At 42.0% G+C, this 20,127-nt stretch overlaps 1 protein-coding gene and 1 long non-coding RNA gene across 14 annotated transcripts in view; one reads left to right on the top strand and one right to left on the bottom strand.

The window, feature by feature from the left end:
* Nucleotides 1-5,730, bottom strand: part of wnk1 (WNK lysine deficient protein kinase 1) — a 104,941-nt gene extending 99,211 nt beyond the window's left edge. For 12 of the 13 annotated variants that reach the window (XM_033037534.1, XM_033037535.1, XM_033037533.1 and 9 more), the window contains exon 1: nt 3,910-5,718. In XM_033037534.1, the coding sequence (XP_032893425.1) occupies nt 3,910-4,725 (816 nt within the window). In that variant the 5' untranslated portion in view covers nt 4,726-5,718. Of the gene's footprint in view, nt 1-3,909 lie in introns of all 13 variants that reach the window. The other variant, XM_033037523.1, reaches the window with a different exon arrangement.
* Nucleotides 5,731-5,952: 222 nt separating this feature from the next.
* Nucleotides 5,953-18,221, top strand: LOC116983745. The gene is made up of 2 exons (XR_004414797.1): nt 5,953-6,307; nt 16,947-18,221. It is a non-coding gene; the product is annotated as an uncharacterized LOC116983745 (long non-coding RNA).
* Nucleotides 18,222-20,127: the final 1,906 nt, after the last annotated feature.

Genomic DNA, 20,127 nt, shown 5'->3' on the forward strand with positions numbered 1-20,127 from the left:
ACCACATTTGGAATACTGTGTACAGTTCTGGGGTCCATACTTAAGAAAGGATGTACTAGCCCTGGAGGCAGTGCAGCGAAGGTTTACAAGATTAATTCCTGCAACGAGGGGATTGACATATGAGGAAAGGTTGAGTAAGCTGGGACTCTACTCTTTGGAGTTTAGAAGAATGAGAGGCGATCTCATTGAAACGTATAAGATCGTGAGGGGCCTTGATCGGGTGGATGCACCGAGGATGTTCCCAATGATCGGGGAGGCTAGAACTAGGGGACATAGTTGCAGAGTGAGGGGGGGCTCTTTTAAAACTGAGATGAGGAAGAACTTCTTCACCCAGAGGGTGGTTAGTTTGTGGAATTCACTGCCCCAGGGAGCAGTGGAAGCAGTAACGTTAAATTTATTTAAGTCAAAAATAGATGGTTTTTTAGCTGCCAAGGGGATAAGGGGCTACGGGGAGAGGGCAGGGATATGGACCTAGGTATGGTTAGTATAGTAGACCTGAGTGATCTCCTGGACAAGTGTCGATCGCCTGGATTGGGGTCGGAGAGGAATTTCCCGGATTTTTTTTCCCGAATTGGAACTGGGTTTTTATCCGTTTTTTTGCCTCCCCCAGGAGATCACGCGGTTCTTGGGGTGGAGAGGGGTGATAGCGGTATAGAGGGGAGGGTAGTGTCTTGTGTTCTGTGTCTTGTGTCTACTGTTTGTGGGTAAGTGTGTCTGTTTAGTGTTCAGCCATGAGTGAATGGCGGTGCGGGCTCGACGGACCTGATGGTCTACTCTCGCACCTACTTTCTATGATTCTATGATTCTATGAACACATCTTTAGCTGGCAGAGATGCTGCATCCAGCGACAGAGACCAGCTTTCGATCCTGATCTCACCTGTCGTCTGTGTGGAATTTGCATGTTCCATTGTTCCCACTGAGATCACATGGGTTTCCTCCGGGTGTTCTGGTTTCCTCCCACATCCCAAAGGCACGTGGGCCTCTAAAGTTACCACTAGTGTATAAGGAGTGGATGTAAAAGTTAGACACACAGAACTAATGTGAACGGGTGATCAATGGTTGGCATGGACTTGGTGAGCCGAAGTGCCTGTTTCCACGCTGTATCTCTAAACATGTCCTTTTACACCTCACTATCCAGGAACCTTAAACAGTCTTTCCAGATGAAGCAGATTAGTTTGCACTTCCAAATCAGCACAAAGCTTGTGATCTCCTCCATGTTGGAGAAACCAAACGCAGACTTGGTGAGAACTTTGCAGAGCACTTGAGTTCAGTTCAAAGGTAAGATCCTGAGCTTCCTGTTGCCTGCCACTTCAATTCCCCACCCAACTCCTTCTCGGACTTCTGCCTATTCATTGTTTTGAACAGACCTCAACAAATGGTTAAGGGATAACACCACATCTTCTGTTAGCGTGTTTTAGTGTTCCAGAGTCAACACCAAATTCAAAACCTTGAGCTAACTTATTTTCTCTGTTGTATCAGAACTGACCAGTTCTGACAGAACCATTTGACTTAGATTTTCTCCTTCCACTTGCATGGCCTAATCTGCTGACCCATTCAATTATCCAACACTGCACCTTTTTTGCAAACCTACATATTTGCAGACCCTTGTGTCTGCTGAGCACTTGCTCCCTTTGCTTGGGTTCTCTTGTTACCTTTCTTAAACTGTCCTCATTAACTTACCAATCAGATAACTTCGTCAACAGCTTATGGCACACAGGATAATGGCTTTATTGGCTGAATAGATACCAGGACATAGCTGGAGAAATATAAACAATTCTGATCACCACATTACAGGATGAATGCAATACCACTAGAGGGTGCAGAGGAGATTTACAAGGATGTTACCAAGCTTGCAAATTTTTAATTATGAAGAGTGATTAGCTAGGCTGGACTTTTTCGTCAGTGGGAGGGATTTGATCTAAGTATGAATGTTATGAGAAGCCTGGAAGGAGTATACAAAAAGGAATCTTGTTTAAAAAAAAAAATCTTTATGCAAGTGGGTGTAATTGCTAAGTCCAACATTTATCATCCATCATTAAATGCCTTAAAGTAGTTTTGTGGTGATCATGTTGATGCACCATATTCTTTCATCAGTTAAGAGTACCATCACGGTTTTCAAAGCAGAAAGCTCTTGGATTTGGATCTAAAATGATTATAAGGAACAGCGATACATTTAACAAATCACTTTTCAATTAAGGTGATGACAGTTAGACCCACCTGCATTCCAGTTATTTACCCTGGCCACTTATCACCCCATATCTGCAATTTTTTTAAAGTCCATTGACTTGAATAACGTAATTCTGAGTAGTTGCAAATTGAATTTAACATTACACAATGAGCATCTCCACTTCTGAACTTACAATGGAAGGGAGGGGGGTCATTGAAGCATTATCTAAACTGTATTGTATCCTATTTTATCACATATTTACATAGATTCTTATAATGACACTTAAAGAATTACAAAGTATATCCTTTGCTTCAATACATTTATAGCACCTATAAAATATTGCAGGTTTTATCCTTGGTTCTTGGTTCTTGGTCCTCCAAAATATTCCAAATGGAATTTAAACTGGAGGTGGTGAAGGGAGGGCTTATGCCAGAAAGGGTTATTGGGAAGAAAGAGCTACTTTAAATTTAGTTGCATCTGGTTGGGTAACTATAGATGCATTTTCTATTTTGAGTGATTTGTTTATAATATGCAAGGTATTAACATTTCAAGTAAATAGCTTGATTACATTTTGTATTATAAACAAATCACTCAAAATAGAAAATGCATGAAATGTTTAGTAGGTCAGGCAGCATCTGTGGAGGAGGAAGATAGGGTTAACAACTCCAGTAGATTCTATTTACCTAGAACGAGTTACTAAGTGCGGCAGGAATAAATCTCCATTAAATAAAGAGGCCCTACCCTCTTCCAGTCCATGCTGCTGATCAATACCCTCCTCTTAACCCAATTGTTGCCCTTGGTGCTGTATATATTTTCTCTATCCTGCATCCGTGAATAAGTTAAACAGAAAACAAGTTCAGTGATCCCCATATATAATTTAAGGCATTTTTCAACCAATCATTACATGAGACAAGCCTAATAAAATGTTGTTACATTCATGCCTGTCTGAAGAGATCCCAAGACATGATTCTTAGATAAGGCCCATATCTCTGGAGTTGTTCTAGGTATCTATCCCTCAACTAAAATCAATAAAACTAGTCATCTGCCCATTCTCTCTCTGTTAATTGTGTGACCTTACAGGGCACAAAGAAGCAGACAATCCACACATTCACCCCTAGCTCTAGGATAATAATAGCGGTGTATAACAATTAATCAGTGATCAGAAATGATTACTGAAGACCAAACATTTTAGACACCACAAAAAATAATAATGCAAAGAATCAACTTATGAAGGTCCCCAATTCAGTATCTATTTTGTCCCACACTAACTAATTTTGGTAATGGGGGTGGCAGCGCGTCCAAAAACCTCAACACTACAAATCAATGTGGTGCAAGAGACTCACAATTCAGCCGAGAGCTTGGCAATTCTCATTGGAATTCTCTTTTTAACTCATCTAATATTAATATATCAGCTATGGACAAAACTACCAATGTTCACAAACTAAGAAATAAAGAAAGCCTTTACTAAAATGTAAATCTGGGCAAGATAAGGCAGAAATGAAAGCAAGGAAAAAGAAAAGCAATTAGTCTTTTAAATAAATGTACATGTAGAAAATTGTCAAACTTTCTATTTTTCAAACTGCTTTAGTGACAAGCAGCGTTGTCAATCAGACCAAGGTCTGTAATAAAAATGGACAATGTCTTTGGTACTGAAAGATTTTCTTGTCAGTGCTGATGTAACTCGGAAAAGAAGAATCTTCATTATTCCAAATTGGACCTCCGATTTAAGCATCGAAGCTTACCTGCAATTCACACCAAGCTACTTCCACAGTTGTTTCCGTGTCGAGACCCTTATAGACAGTTTTGAACGATCCTCTCCCAATTTCTATGTCGAACTTCAAAAACCTCCCATCAGGGGAAGTTCCCACAGCCTTTGTCTCTATGTCTTCATTATCCTCCTGCGCTTTTCTCTCTAGATTTCTTGCCTCCTCTGCCTCACGGTTCTCCGCACTGTCCTCTTCATTGACTTTCGACTCGACCTCCTCTTTAATTGGAACAGCTTTTTGTTTTTTTCGGTCCTTGCTGACAACGATGCCGCCAGTTGTACTTACTGCATAATTGCAAACATAGACATCGGGCGAACGGATAGAGGGCCGAGATGGTTCATCGCCAATACCCGCGACCCTGCTTCCATCTTTCGCACTGCCATCGGTGCAATTTTCGCATTTTTCTTCTCTAATCACAGGAACAGCAGTAGAGACTGGGTCAACGGGAGTTGTTTGTATTGGAGGCTGTGCTTCATTATTATTGGTAACATTACTTATTAATATGGTTGCATTATCCGATTCAGGCGGAGAGACGATAATGCTGGTTTTACTGGGTAAATGGTCCAATGCGGTTACGTTGGAATCGCAGATCACACTCCTCCTAATAAAACGTTGGTGCTCTGCTTTGCTATCCTTGTCCATTGTATGTCTCCGCCTCCTGAGGGCGGTGAACTCTTCCTTTTTTCTCATACTTACTCCAAAACGTTCTCCTATTGTAGTATCCGAACTGGAATTGGTACCATTTTTAGGAGGACGCAATAATGAGCCAATTTTGTCTGCGCTTTCTGACATTGCCACAAGAAAACCGATTGGCAATCGGCTTCAAAAAACAAAATGTAGTGGTTCCTCTCTAAAACAGGATTTCAAAGGATATGCAATTTTTTTAGTTAACCACGAGGAGACAATTGCAAACCGATAGTTTTTAAATACAAAATAACTCCATGCTATTTATGTGCAAAGGGTCGGATCCCTGGAACACAGACGTTCCTTTAAAAAAGAAACAAAAAATACTGTCCATCTCAGTCAGGTGCAATGCAGCGTGATAAACATGGACCATCTGATGTGATCCATCCATCCTTGATTTAAAAATCCCAAACTGCTTTCATTCAGTCTTAATTTCTCGGGAGGGCAAAGGAATTAAAAATGGAAAAGTCAATGTCAGCAGCTTAAACAGCTCCCTTTTCCCTCGATTTAAACTCCAGAAATGAATATTCGTTCGCCCAAACAGCACATTCAAAGTAACAATCCTTTTTACAACGATGTGGCGACAGTTCTCTCAATAGCAGAACAGCGAATATGTGGAGTCACTTTTTTTTTTAAACATCGATGATGTACAACGCCACAACTGTTCCGTCAATGTCCGTAAAGGCTCTGGTTCCACAGCTTTCAAGATGGATGCGATGAAAATATTAAGCTTTTCTTAAAAAGTCAACAAATGATGGTGATGAGAAAGGACAGCCCGCACTGCCACTCAAGACAGGCCTGGGAGCAACAATAGAAACCACAGGGCAAGATCAAGCTGCCCGGGGAGAGGCTCTCACTGCAGTCCCTTCCACATACGAAACATCCCGGCTTCTTCTCTTCCAATGGAACTGATTTTTCCTACAAAAGAAAATCGCCAGTGTTCCACCTCGTTATAAGTTCGAGCCCGGGCCCCCCGCATGAGGTGGGGGGAGGGCAAGAAGATGGGCGCTTATTCCGTCTGTCAGATCCGAAACACACACGCTCTTTTCTTCCCAACTGTAAATGGCGGACGCGCTCTCTTCCACTCACTGACTGAGACCTACCAAGAAGCTCAGCGCTCGAGCTCAAGGCGTCAACTCACGTGCGCGACACCGGCTGCGAGGGGAGATGGAGAACGTAGTTTACTCCCTCCAACGGACGAAAGGGGGATGCAATGCAATTTGACAGGCGCAAGACAGCCAAGCGAACTACAATTCCCGTCATGCAGCGTGGGCTTTTCGGTTGGTTGGCGTTTATTCATCCCCTCCTACTTTGCGCGGAACGAGCCGCCAGCACGTTGGGGCCGGCACGTGACTCGGACAATAGGGTGAATAAGAGGATGTGCGGAGTGCGTCAAGGGAGGGGGCGAGGTTGTGTTCTGAAGAATTAATTATTCATTTATCGGCCTACATTCTCAAAGAGAAAACAACTACAACAGCAACTTTATGAAAAAATAATATGCAGCGACCTGTCCCCTCGTCCATATTTTAAGTGCGCAAAACAAATCACACGGAAAGACATCGGTGCAGAGATGGCGTGGTGTTGAAATTCTGTCTTGGACTGCTCGGAATTAAATAAATCCACCTCAAGTGAACCATGTCCGAAATAAGAACGGAGAGTGCTGGTCACTTCACCTGGAAAGATAAGGCAGGTTGCTATAACATTTACAATATATATATATGGGTCAGAATACATTTTAATTCAATTTCCGGTACTAAGGCCCTCCTGGGTATTGCACCATCGTAGAAGGAATTGGTCGAACTTTAAATCCTGGTGAAACGTGTCGTTTTCGTTTGCTTTTCCTCCACATCTTGAGATGTTTGAATAATTATTCTATATATCAAGGAAATTAGAGTATTACAGGAAATGCGAGGTGACATGGACATGGCACGGGATTTATTTATTTGTTAATGTCCTTGGGTTTTTCCACCAGCGGTTTAATAAGGTTATGGGACAACTTTTAATTATGGAAGTGGGCACGTGGTTTCCAATGTAAATTGGATATAGTATTCACAAGAGACTGTAGATGCTAGATTCTGCAGCGGGGGAAAAAAACACTTTTGGAAGAACTGAGCCAGCCAGGTGGCATTTTATGGTGGGAAATGGATTGTCAACTTTTGAATCAAGAACCTCTCTCTGGATGCTGCCTGACCCACTGCGTGCCTCCAGCAGTTTGATTTTAAAAGTGGAAGTATTACTTCAGTTAAGCTAATTAATTTCCCAATCAAAGGAATATATTTAAAGCTTCCTGCATTTTTACATGAGAACAGACCACTTCACTTGGCATATCTTAGATGGCCCAGTTGAGGTCAGAGGCTTCCAATATTCCAATGGTGCCAACTCATTTTCTAAGTATGATTTGTAACAAAATTATTATGGTTACTTCCACTGGGAAGCATTATTTACAGCTGGAAGGGGGTGTGGTTGAACAGATGGAAATGTTTTGTATCCTAGTTAGTAGGTTAATGTCAGAAAAAATAGGAGTTTTGAAAGGGTCATCAATAAAAAGTTTAGATTTTACTTCGGAGTCATGTGAGTGACTACGTGAAGAACCCCGCCACGACGCATGCGTGTCATATCGCTTTCACGCTTGCGAAACGACAGGCGGGGTGGAGCGTTCCCCCGCAGCGGTAAGTTTGAAACCGCGACCTGCAGGTAAGTGATTTACTCTGTGGTAGTTTTTGTCCCCGCGCTGTTTTTACACAGGGGGGGAAGCTGGACAAAATAGTGTCCACAAGTGCTGCGAGTAAAGCTGGCTGGGGAGGACCGCGAAGTTGCAGGAGCCACCAGCAGCTGAAGGCACAAGCCCCGTAAGGGATCAGCTGTGCCGACTTTTGGTCCCGCGCCGGCCAGAACACCATGGCCGGGCGGGAGACTATTCAAATGGGGCCGTCGACTTTTTGGACAAGTCGAAAACGGCAGGAGACGGGGTGGAACGACGTTCCCCCGTAGCGACAATTTTAACTTGGACCTGCAGGTAAGAGCTGCGGTCTTTTTGTGTTTTTACCATGCTAATTACAGGTGGAGAAACCAACGGGCTGCGACAAAGCTGGTGGGCTAGATGGGATCAGCTGTGCCCGATGTCGCCTCCGCACCGGCCAGATCCACTCCACGGCAGTAAGGACAAAGCTGGTGAGGGAGGACCGCGGAGCAGCGGGCAGCCAGCAGCAGCCAGCGGCACTCGGATCACCGATAGTGGGATCAGCTGTGCCCGATGTCGCCTCCGCACCGGCCAGATCCACGCAGCCGGGCGGAAAGGCTAGACACAAAAACAAACAAGGTCGTGGACTCAGAGAAGCCGACTTTGAACAACCGCGGGCGGCCAGCGACCGAGAGCACTGGAGCCGGATGGAGCGGTGTGTGGAGCACTCTAAATTAATGCAGGTCACTTTGACAGACCTATGAAACTACCAATCAAGCTAAAATGGAATAAAATAGAGGATAGATAACATCTGGCTTTGTTCCAATCCAATCATTGTCAGTAACCTTTCCATGGTACTACAAACTGATGCCAGTGCACTTGGGTGGGGAGCCACCAATACCATCACCAGCTGTGGAGGTAGATGGACTGCTCAGGAGGCATCATTATTACTCACACTGGGCATAAACTACCTGGAAATGTTGGGCGCATTCCATGGCCTAAAGTCATATTGTACTGGATCATATCACCAGCATGTTAGACTACAGATAGACAATACCACCGTGGGAGCATACATTAACCACATGGGTGGAAACAAATCGACATCATGTGACAATCTGGCTAATTCAATTTGGCAATGGTGTATCCAGAGAGATATTTGGATATCAGCCACTTACCTACCAGGAAGACTAAATTTAGTGGCAGACACCAGGTCACGCAAATTTAATGAAAACACCGAATGGATGTTGAATAAAAAAGTGTTTGCTGATATTACAGCAAAATATGGAACACCAGATATCGATCTATTCGCATCCAGACTTAACCACCAGTTATCAAATTATGTTTCATGGGATCCAGACCCTGGGGCAGCGGCGACAGATGCATTTTCGCTGCATTGGGGGGTAAATTGTTTATTTACGCATTCCCTCCTTCCTGCCTCATCAGTCGGGTATTAAGGAAAATACAACAAGACTCTGCGTCTGGTATTGGTAGTACCCGATTGGCCTACTCCACCATGGTTCCCAGTGGTATTAAACCATGTATCACCATCCCACATAGACCAGATTTATTGCTACATCCCGTAACAAGGGATAGCCACCCATGCCATAAACATTTGAACTTATTAATTTGTAGAGTTTTAAAAACACCTCTACTACAACTGGGACTGACGGACCGAACAGTGAACATGATCTCGGCGGCCCAAAGACAGTCAACCAAAAAGCAGTATCTGGTCTATATCAGGAAGTGCACTGCCATAAAAACAACATCACCTACAGAGACATGAACATCCCGTCTGTTCTGGAATATCTGGCAGGCCTCCACTATGATGAGAGGCTCAGTTAAAGTGCCATCAACTGCGCCAGAAGTGCCCTATCGACTTACCTATGGCAGGGGACAGAGCGTTACTCTGTTGGGACTCACCCACTGGTAACAAAACTTATGAGGGGAATTTTTAATACTAATCCCCCAAGAACCAGGTACTCCCAAATATGGGATGTAAGTATTATCCTGAAGATGCTCAGGAATTGGTCTCCAGCAACAGCTCTGTCCCTACACAGACTGACATTAAAAACAGTCATGCTAATGGCATTGGTCACGGCACAGAGGGTACAGTCACTGCATAAACTAAGACTGGACAACATGACTTCCTCAACAGAAAATATTACGTTTCATATCTATGAGTTAGTAAGCAGAACAGACAGGGATCAGCAGGCCTCAATATACAATTTAGGTCATACCCAAACAGATGACCGTCTGTGTATAATAAGACATCTGTCGTTATACATGGAGAAAACGAAAATCCTAAGAGGCAATGAGAAGGCACTTTTTGGTCAGCCACTAGCAACCACACAAAAGAGTGATGGTCCAGACCATCTCAAGATGGCTGAAACAGGTGCTAACACAGGCTGGGGTGGATACTAATATTTTTAAATCTCATTCCACCAGGGCTGCAACTACATCGGCAGCGATACAGTTGGATGTACCAATGGACCAAATCCTCAAGGCAGCAGGATGGTCTGGGGGAAAAAACATTCCAATTATTTTACAATAAACCAGTAATGAAACCTAGAACGTTTGCAGAAACAAATTTAAGTTCTGTAAATTAATTTAAACCCATAAAAAGGGGTTATAAATTTGTGTTAATAAATTTTATGATTTCAATGTCGAATTCATGTCCAAATTATGTTAACACAATTCCTCCTACAGTCATCAAGGCAGACGTGATGCATGGACTCTTTTCCACGGCATGAAATCACAGAACTTTAAAATCTTCACGTAGTCACTCACGAAACTCCGAAGTAAAATAGTGAGATTAAACGAGAACTTACCAGTTTGAAGATTGATCTGTATTTTATGAGGAGTTACGATGAGGGATTACGTGCCCTCCGCTCCCACCCTTGATCATATACTTAACTGGTATCTCTTCTCTAATCTTACTATGTTTAGTCATTACAGTTATCTGTGATTTCACACCGCTGCTATGAAGAATGACACGCATGCGTCGTGGCGGGGTTCTTCACGTAATCCCTCATCGTAACTCCTCATAAAATACAGATCAAACTTCAAACTGGTAAGTTCTCGTTTAATCTTACTATTTGTTCCTACTATTATCAGAAAATGAAGAAGCAAGAGAAAGGCTTAAATATTTAGTTTGTAGTTATCCCCATATTATTGTATGAACCTTGTCTGAAGTACCAAAAAAGTTACCGAGCAAAAGAAATTCACAACAAAGACGAGTTTGTTGAAAGGACCCTGAGAAGTATCCAAGATATAAGGAATAATACTATGAGAAGATAGAATATTTGTATGTTTCTCATCCAAACCCAAATCAATAGTCTCAATCATGTGGCCTCATTTGCTCCAATGTGACAGACTCCGGGAGATGGAGTCGGGTCACTGTGGGCCCTATGATAAACCCACAGCGGTACCTCTTGAAGGGCTGCACAGTGCTTCTATCTCATCAGAGGGGAGCACTGCGGGTCAGTTCTGGGCTGACCTGGAAGAGGGGTCCGCAGAAGGAAAGACAAGTGTGCAAGGGGTGCAGGAAAAAGAGAACCTACTGGACTAATAAAATGGACTCCAACAAACACTACAGCCAAAGACAGCACCCCTACGCACCCACCAGCAGAACTGGTGAAAGCTCGAAGGCCCGGTATTCAAAACATGAGTATTTTTAGGCCATGGCCCAGGCCGGCCTTCTTGGACGATGCCGGGCCGCTGAGGAGGATGTTCACCGTCGGGGTTCGGCGTCGGCGTTCCACCAGCCCGGCGAGAGGGCCTGAACATCGGGCCACCCGGGGCGGCGACTGCGGGTGCTAGGAAGGCCTCGACCACGAGTGAACAACTGGGAAGAACGGAGGGGAGGCTGGCTGGCTGGACTATGGTGCCTTCCTCACCTTGGTGCCACTGTGTTATGTTGTGTCGTGGACTTTCAGTGTTTGTGCTTTTTTTTTAAATTCTATTTTATTTTTAATATGTTTTATTATTTATTATTATTTATTTATTTTTTATGATACTGCCTGTAAGGGAAATTCATTTCGTTGTCTCTAACTGAGACAATGACAATAAATTTGAATACAATACAATACAATACAAGACCTCCAACGCCAACCAAACCGAAAATCCAGACATTTCAAGAATGAAAACGGGTAAGGCAGATCTAAAACTTGAATATTGTCCAACATGGGACATGGGCAAGGAGTATTTTGTGAACATTCCCCAGAAGAATATTTCCTATTCGTTCCTAACTGTAAGAGCCTTGGAAGACCAACTGTGATCTAGAAATTTCATTTGGCTTTCTGAGGTATAATACAAAAATAAATGCAAAATCATCTTAAACTTAAATCATAAATGGCTTGTTACTCATGTTAACTCAAAACCCGTAAGTTGATGGCTAGAAATGACGGATGGGTGATTCACATTAATGCAGTAAAGTGCAACAGTAGGTGTTGAGGCACAGTGAAGAGGGAACATTTCTCTGAAACTAGCCACAACTACCTGGGTAAAACTTAGGTGTAGAAAATATTAAAATGATTTCCATCCAGCAAGTCACTTATTATCTTGAATAACCCACATTTTCTTTTTTTTTAATGAACTAGAGAGTATTAACATCTATGTTTGTTACTTTGATATCATTTTAAAACCAAAGCAGAGAACATCATGTTTGCTATTACGGTACATGTAACCAATAGTAATATTTTGGAGATTTCCATCAGCATCACTAGTCATTCCGATAAACAGACCACGGATGCCCTATAATTTGCTATGTGCCTTTAACAGCCAAACAATTCAAAAATTAAACACAAGAAAGTAATGGCATCACATATTGGATTTGTGGAATTCTTAAAATTTAGTGAGTGCCTCTGGCAAGCAAAGATTTATTGCCTGAACCTAAAGGCATTTTGTGAAGCCAATGATGAGCCATTTTCCTGAATTATCGCAATACCTCTGGTCAAGGTAATCCTAGGAAATCCTGTGGTTGGGTATGGAGTTCCAAGATTTAAATCCAGAGTAATTGCAGCACATCTTGTAGATGGTAACAATGTGACCACTTTGCACAAATGCTGGGAATTAATGGTAGACAAAAATGCTGGAGAAACTCAGCGGGTGAGGCAGCATCAATGGAGCGAAGGAAATAGGCAACGTTTCGGGTCGAAACCCTTCCTCACACTGATGTGAGGGTGCGGGGGGGGGGGGGGGTGACTGGAGGAAGAAAGGAAGAGGTGGAATTGGTTAAGATGGTGAATGGGGAATCAATCAAACGTAATGTTTTACCCTTGAATGTGTTGGGCATTCAACCAAACTAGCGGAGAGTGTTCCATTTAATTCCTGAAATGCGCCTTGTAGATAATGGAAAAGGTTTGAGGTGTTAGGAGGTGAGTAGGAGAGGATAAGATGTAGGATTGTAAGATACTGTGGGGTACCAACCTCTGACTAGTTTTTATAGCCAAAGTATTTATCTAGAAGGTCCATTGAGTTTTTGCACTATGGTGACACCTTGCATGAATATTGTAGGGTACTTGATCATGGTAATGACATTGAAGATCAATGTTAGGTGGGTAGACCCATTCTTAAGGCAGATGGTTATTGTCATTTTTATAGCAGTGTTCCTGGCCACATATCAGCATATTTCTCAGTATTGTCTAGGCCTTGTTACATACACACATGGACTGCTTCATTTGCTGAGGGGTGGTTAATGAGATTGAACAATCATCAATAAACATCCCAGTTCAGCCATGGAAGGCCATTGAAGATACCTCTGACAATAGGTGGGCTTAAGAGAATGACCTGACGATCTCCTGCATTCATAACCTGGGGCTATGTTATTTAAACTCCAACAACTGCAATGTTTTGTGATAGTTACAACCTGTTAGTGTTGATACTGGTAGGAAGGACCACTCAACAGTATTTGTAGAAAAATAGTCTAATTTTACACTGAAGGAACTTTCCATTCCATAGTACGGCATTACCATGATCGGAATGGATTACTTTCAGATCACAACAGCAGACCATAAATGGGAATCGTTGATTCACTATAGGCTAACCAGAATGGTTTTGCACTACAGTCTGTTATCTCATGTACCTTATATCTCTCACAGTTAAGCAGAATAACTGCTACATTCAATGGTACCTTATGTATAATGACCTATAGATGACATGACACAGACAAGGCTAAAGCATTGGTCATCAACCTACGGTGGGAGTGAGTGATCTGTCTGAGGCTCTTCTTGAAGTCCCCCATCATCACAGAAGCCACTGATCAGCAAAACCTGAAAGTTATGTGATTCCCACTACTTATAGATATGATCCATTCCATTATCAGAGGTGTGAATAGAATTTAACATATGGTATGAAAATCCCCATTTAAGATCACATTGAGAAAAGGTAATTGATGAAATGCTTTAATACAATTCGTCCTCAAACATTCTCTGAAGAAATCCCATCATGACGTCCTGAAAGTGAGATGATTGATCAAGGCTGGATATCAGACAAGTAATCAAGCAACAGAATGGGGGGGGGGGAAACAGTGAAGGTACAACTGGGTGTTAGCATATATTGCAAGCTGCTCCATGGTTATGAACAAGCTTGCTCTCCATATGGGAATGAGGAGGGTCCAAATTTAGGTCTTTGAGTCATTGTTGGATTCTTGAGATGATGACTTTGGGTGATTGAGGAACCCATCCACATATATGTATCAGCAACACTGAGACAGGTTTGAGAGGAAACAAACGTGAACTGACCCACAGAGTTGGGAAATTTGAAAAAAAAAATAGAGAAGGCTGGATTCCAAAAAGTGCAGAGAAATGATCAGGATTAAGAGTGATAGACACAAAATGCTGGGGTAACTCGGCAGGTCAGGCAGCATCTCTGGAGAAAATGAATAAGTGACATTTTGGATCAGGACCCTTCTTCAAACTGAAGAAGGATCCCAACCAGAAATATCACAAATTCATTTTCTCCAGAGATGCTGCCTGACCCACTGAATTACACTAGCATTTTGTGTCTGTTTGGTATAAATCAGCATCTGCAATTTATTTTAATAACAGGATGAAGTGATAAAGGAGCTGGCCATAATCAGGTAGGCTATTGCTGGTGCCATTGGTTATGGATTTTTTTAGTGACATGGAGCAGGGAATTTTAATTTCAATTAAAATTTAAATAGGGATTTATGAAAAATGTGCACAAAGTTCGATACGATACGATACAATAGAACTTTATTTATCCCAGGAGTGAAATTGATAATTGATTGTTCAGAGTCTCAGAAAATCTCAATCAACTTTAAGCGTTGAAAATCATTCAAGCCCAAAATCTCTCATGAGGTTCACATGGGTAGCCTTGATTTAAAAGAAAAGGAGAATGCTACTTTTTTCTCTCCATTGTACACAGTTGAATAAATCAATATTTCAAAATGTTCTGCAAATATTATGATTTTTAATCTGTTGGATTAATTGCAAATTAATTAACAAAACAAAATTGGAATAATACCTGCAATATTTATACCTCTGCTGAGGTGTTCCTGAAACAGAGCGGAATGTGCAAAATTTATTCACACCAACCATTATCTCATGTAACCTTGGCTCAAAGAGCCACAAAGGAAATGCAGCAAGACACAGATCTCACGAGCATTATACAATAACAAAGATGCAAAAGCCATTGTTCCAAAGGAAGGAAAGGAAAAGCTGAACTGACTAATACAGCAAGCTTAAACCACATATTTCCTATACAGTGTGAACTAAAAGATCGGCCACCTGCTTGCAGCTAAACATTATATCTAATAGACCCGTTCCCCCAACGCAATATTCCACCATTCACCCATAGCCCCCATCTGCGCAGGCGCGGCTGACGGATTCCTGTTGTGACGCCAGAGATCCCCATTGTGACGCGAGTCACGGTAGCCCTCCACCAACAGCACCTCGCCATCCCTCTTCCTACCCCTGTCCTCCATTCCTCTCATCCCCAGCACTCCCTCCCCTCTTCTTCAACCTCCGTCTTCTATTCCTCTCCTCCCCTCCCCACTCCCTCCCTCATCTCTCCCTCCCTCTCCTTTCCCCCACCCACAGTCACTCCCTCCCTCCCTCCATAACCCCTCTCCCCTCCCTACCCCCGATCTCTCCCTCTATCTCCCTGCTCCCCCACTCCTCACCTCTCCCCTATCCCACTCCTCCTTCTCACCTCCCCCACTGCCTCCTCTCCCTCTATCCCCCACTCCCTACATCCCCCACCACCCCTCCATCCCCCTCCTCTCCCACTCTCCCTCCTCACCTCCCCCGCTTTCCCCTCCCTACCCCCTCCTCTCCCTCTATCCCCCTGCTCCCCCACTCCTCACCTACCCCCTATCCCAACCCCCACAATGAAAATCACGATGTTTTTTTTAAATGAAACCTCCCTCATATCCCCCTCCCCCACAATGAAAATCAATTTTTTTCTTTAAAATAACCTAAACACAGTGTTAGCTGTTAATGAAAGCTGAAGAATTTGATTCAAACATTTTTTTTGAAAATTGCAATTTTTTATATAAATGAGATTTGGGATCCCATTATGATGTCATTGTGAATGAAAACGGAAGAATTTGATTAAAGTGGTTTTTTTAATCGCGATTTTTTTATGTAAATGAGATTCGTGGCTGACGAGCAGGGCAAGAGGAAAAGTGATGTTTGTAAAGTTTAAAATGTCAATAACTTGTAAAACATACCACCAATCCAAACAAAACATGTTTCTTTTACTTCGCAGGACAATGGTGAGTAAGGTGGGCCAAGAATTATAGCGCTATCGTGTACCGTCTTGGCGGGGTTTAGGAATATCACGCACACGCACGCATACTACAAACAAACAAGATGAGAGTTTTAGTAATATACTAGACCAAGTGAAGACCCGTTGGGGGGGGGGGGGGTAGCATTAACCACCCCCACACACACACTAACTACCCCACCGCACACATGCTAACTGCCCCCCTTGTTAATATATTAATATTATTAATTTGCTCCTTTTACCCCATAACCGCCCTATCTACTGACGCATAGCACCCAACTCGCAGGCACGTCTAGAGAGGGGGGGCGGGGAGAAGAAAGGAAAAAGGAGGAGGAGCCCGAATGCTTGGGGATGGGAGGAGACAGCAGGAGGGCTGAGGAATGGGAGGAGACAGTAAGGACTAACAAAATTGGGAGAATTCAATGTTCATGCCCCCAGGCTCCCCAAGCGGAATATGAGGTGCTGTTCCTCCAATTTCCAGTGTTGCTCGCTCTGGCCATGGATGAGACCCAGGACAGAGAGGTCGGATACGGAGTGGGAGGGGGAGTTGAAGTGCTGAGCCACCGGGAGGTCAGGTTGGTTATTGCGGACCGAGTGGAGGTGTTCGGCGAAACGATCGCCCAATCTCCACTTGGTCTCACCGATATAGATCTGCTGACGTCTAGAGCAGCGGATGACGCAAGTCAAGTTGTTCCTGTACAACTATAACACTGGTATCCATCCAACCATGTGTAAAATTGCCCAGGTATATCCTGTTCACAAAAAGCAAAAAATCCAATCCAACAAATTAACCTACTCTCCATCCAGCAGCAAAGTAAAGGAACCTCTCTTTAACAGTGCTATCAAGTTGCACTTACTCACCATTAACCGATTTACCAATGCCAAGTTTGTGTTTCAACAGAGTTCACTCCAATCGCCACAGTCCAAACATGGACCAAAGAGCTGAATGCGAGAGGTGGAGTGACAGTGATGCTTTTGTTACCAAGGCAGCATTTGACTGAATAAGTCAATAAAGAGACCTGGTAAAAGTGAAGTTAATTCCATTATTCTTAGCTCCTCAACAACCGAAGGAGCTTATGCCTGCATGCAACAATATCTCCTCAACATTTAGGCATAGGCTGATATTTGTGTTACAATACACCAGACAATGAAAATCTTCAATAAGAGGGAGTCTAACTAGAAACTCTTGATGTTATCTTTGCCAAGTTCTCCACCATTTATATACTGGAGGTCAATGTAAATCGGAAACTAATTTGGACCAACAACATAAATACTGTGGCTACTGGTGTTGGTGAGAGACTGGGTATCCTGTGGAAAGTGACACACCACCTGATATCCCAAGACCTTTTTACTATCTGCAAAGCAGAAGTCAAGAGCATGATAGAACTCTGCACGTGTATAGTAGAGTGCAGCACCATAAATTCTCATGAGGCTAGATGCCATTCAGAGTAAAATTACCCACTTGTTCAGAACTCCAAAAATCATCCTGACCCATCAGCATGCGATGGCCGCCATGTATACTGTCTGTTAAATGCACTACAATTGCTTATTAGAAATGCAAAAGTCATAAATTTTAGTTTCTGTATCAAACTCCATTCCTTAGTCAACAATGTCATCCTTCTCCTTGTCCGAAATTGAATCACATATTTACAACTGCAATGTTATATTTGACATCCTATAAATGCTCAATCACATGAGACAATTCCACCTCTGTGGTATTTAGAATTCTACCCTTGCCTCAGCACTATGGCTGCTTTAAATCCCTGAGACTTCCAAGGCATGATGGCAGGATCATCTCATTCTATTTTTCATTAACTTGAGGTCTGATTTTCATATTCTTGCATAGACTTGCCCCGCCACTATCTTGAAATTCCTTCCTTCTCTAAAGACCCCTGAGGCATCTTTTCTCTTATTCTGGCCTCTTCATCATCTGACTTTAAGTGCTCCTGTGTTGACGATGTTTCCTTTTTTTGTCAATCCTTAATTCTGGAATTCTCTTTCCAAATCTCTCTGCCTCCATGTATTTTTTGATCCTCTAAAACATTCCTAAATACCAACTTCGTAATGCAAGCTTTCATTCATCTGCATTACCTAACGTTTTTTAATCTTGCTCCTGTGATGCATGTTGAATGTTATATTTGATATATGTCTCTACATTAAAGGCAAAATATATTAACGCTTTTGTTGTTTCTTTTACAAGTGTATATCTACAGTGCTACAACACAGAATGTGTTCCTGTTGTTACTTGTGGAATTAATTCCTGATTTATTCCTTTTAATATGCAAATGTATTTTGCTTGTAGGTATAAAATTGAATTTGTCCTTTGTATACACTGTTACTGTTAAAGCCATCCACATCCATTTGCACAATTTTAACTCTGTAGTGGCAGATTTTTATATCGTTCAAGAGATTACTCCCTCTAGCCGCTAAATGGACAGCATGGTTTAGGGGAATGTCGTTATACGCATGCGAGCTCTCCGTCAGAGACCTTCAGAGCTTCTTCACAGATAAATCTTCATAACACAGTCTTTTGATTAATATATTCTTTATTGTTGATGAAAAACAATAAGGTACATACAAACTTCTTCCGACATACACTATAATCTCCATCAAACTCCAGCATATCGCTTTAAAGGTTAGAAAACTCCTCGTGTCTCCGTTACACTCCGCATGGTCAAAGGGTAAACCTTCTCCATGCTAGTCCGAAACTAAACTAAAAACTAAGCTTCTGCGCAAGAAACTTAGCTCCAAACACGCCCCAAAATACGTCATAAATCCCACCCACAATATAACGGGCAGTCTGAAATGTAAAGACACATGCCATCATCAATGACACACAAAACAATCAAAAAATGGCCACTACACTCTCTATTTTAATGGTGACTGTTAATTTTATGAGATTACAATTATTTGTTTGCAAAATCATGTATGTGGATAAGAAATAGCAGGAGTCCTTGGCCTGATGGCTGTGGTGCTTAATATCACTTACTCCCAGTTTTGAGATGACCTCGATTATGTGATATTTAATAATTTCAGTGAAAATAGCATCTATTTGTTTTAAAATTTCTACAGGTTATTCATTGCACCTCTTGACTGCATTTAGGCAATCATGGGAGAAGAGATACTTACTTTATTACCTGTACCCTTCCCACCATTCAGTGACCTAAGCTGTCCTTCCAGGTGAAGCAGAATTTACTTTACATTTTTAATAGTTGATGAAAAAGAAGTTAACTGCAATTATAGTAAGCATCCAGGCATGCAAATAATTACTATCGCAATGGGATGAAATGCATGAATAAGCAACTTTGCTGTAAATATGTAGTGCCTCTAAGAGGCCCTACCTGGAGTTCTCAGTGCAATTTAATGCAGTGTTTCCCCATCAATGATGGAATGGAAATACTATCGCACATGCAACATTTTAACGCAGTATATGATTGTTTTGTAGTTGAAAATAATTATGGGACCAGACGAACACTGAGTATAACAATTTCAAACAATAATTATTCTGTTACACCTCCTCGAAACTTATCTTTTGGTGCACTGATTAATATTTATTCATTGCAGAAAAAATAACCTGATCATTATTGCTCAGCTGTTTGTTGCAACTGCCAAATTTTCAGTATTAAATAATTACTAAATTTCAAAAAAATTGTATGTCTGGTAGGCACTATGGCATGAAATCCCACAGATAAATGGAACTCTTTACCTTTTTGTTTATTTATCTCATTATATCTCCCTTTTATCTCATACAAGCATAGATTTAGATCTATTTTGCATCCAATCCTGGATTTTCCCTTTTATTCCTTTCTCCCTGCCCATCCTCCTTTCCCTGCTATTATACTTAATTCCAACTTTCAATCTCTAACAATTTCCAGTTTAACGAAAGGTTATATGAATTTATCTCTAAATAGCAATTGTGGGATATATTTAGGTCAGAGTAATATGGCTGAAACATTTAACATTTTGCTTCACATTTCATATAGATTTAATTTTCAAATTAATGATTTCAAATAAATCCCCAACAAATTGATGCTAAATGCAGACCTTGTTCTTACACATCACTGATAGCTATAAATAACAAG

The sequence above is a fragment of the Amblyraja radiata genome, chromosome 19, assembly GCF_010909765.2.
Source record: "Amblyraja radiata isolate CabotCenter1 chromosome 19, sAmbRad1.1.pri, whole genome shotgun sequence".
NCBI classification, from domain to species: Eukaryota; Metazoa; Chordata; class Chondrichthyes; order Rajiformes; family Rajidae; genus Amblyraja; species Amblyraja radiata.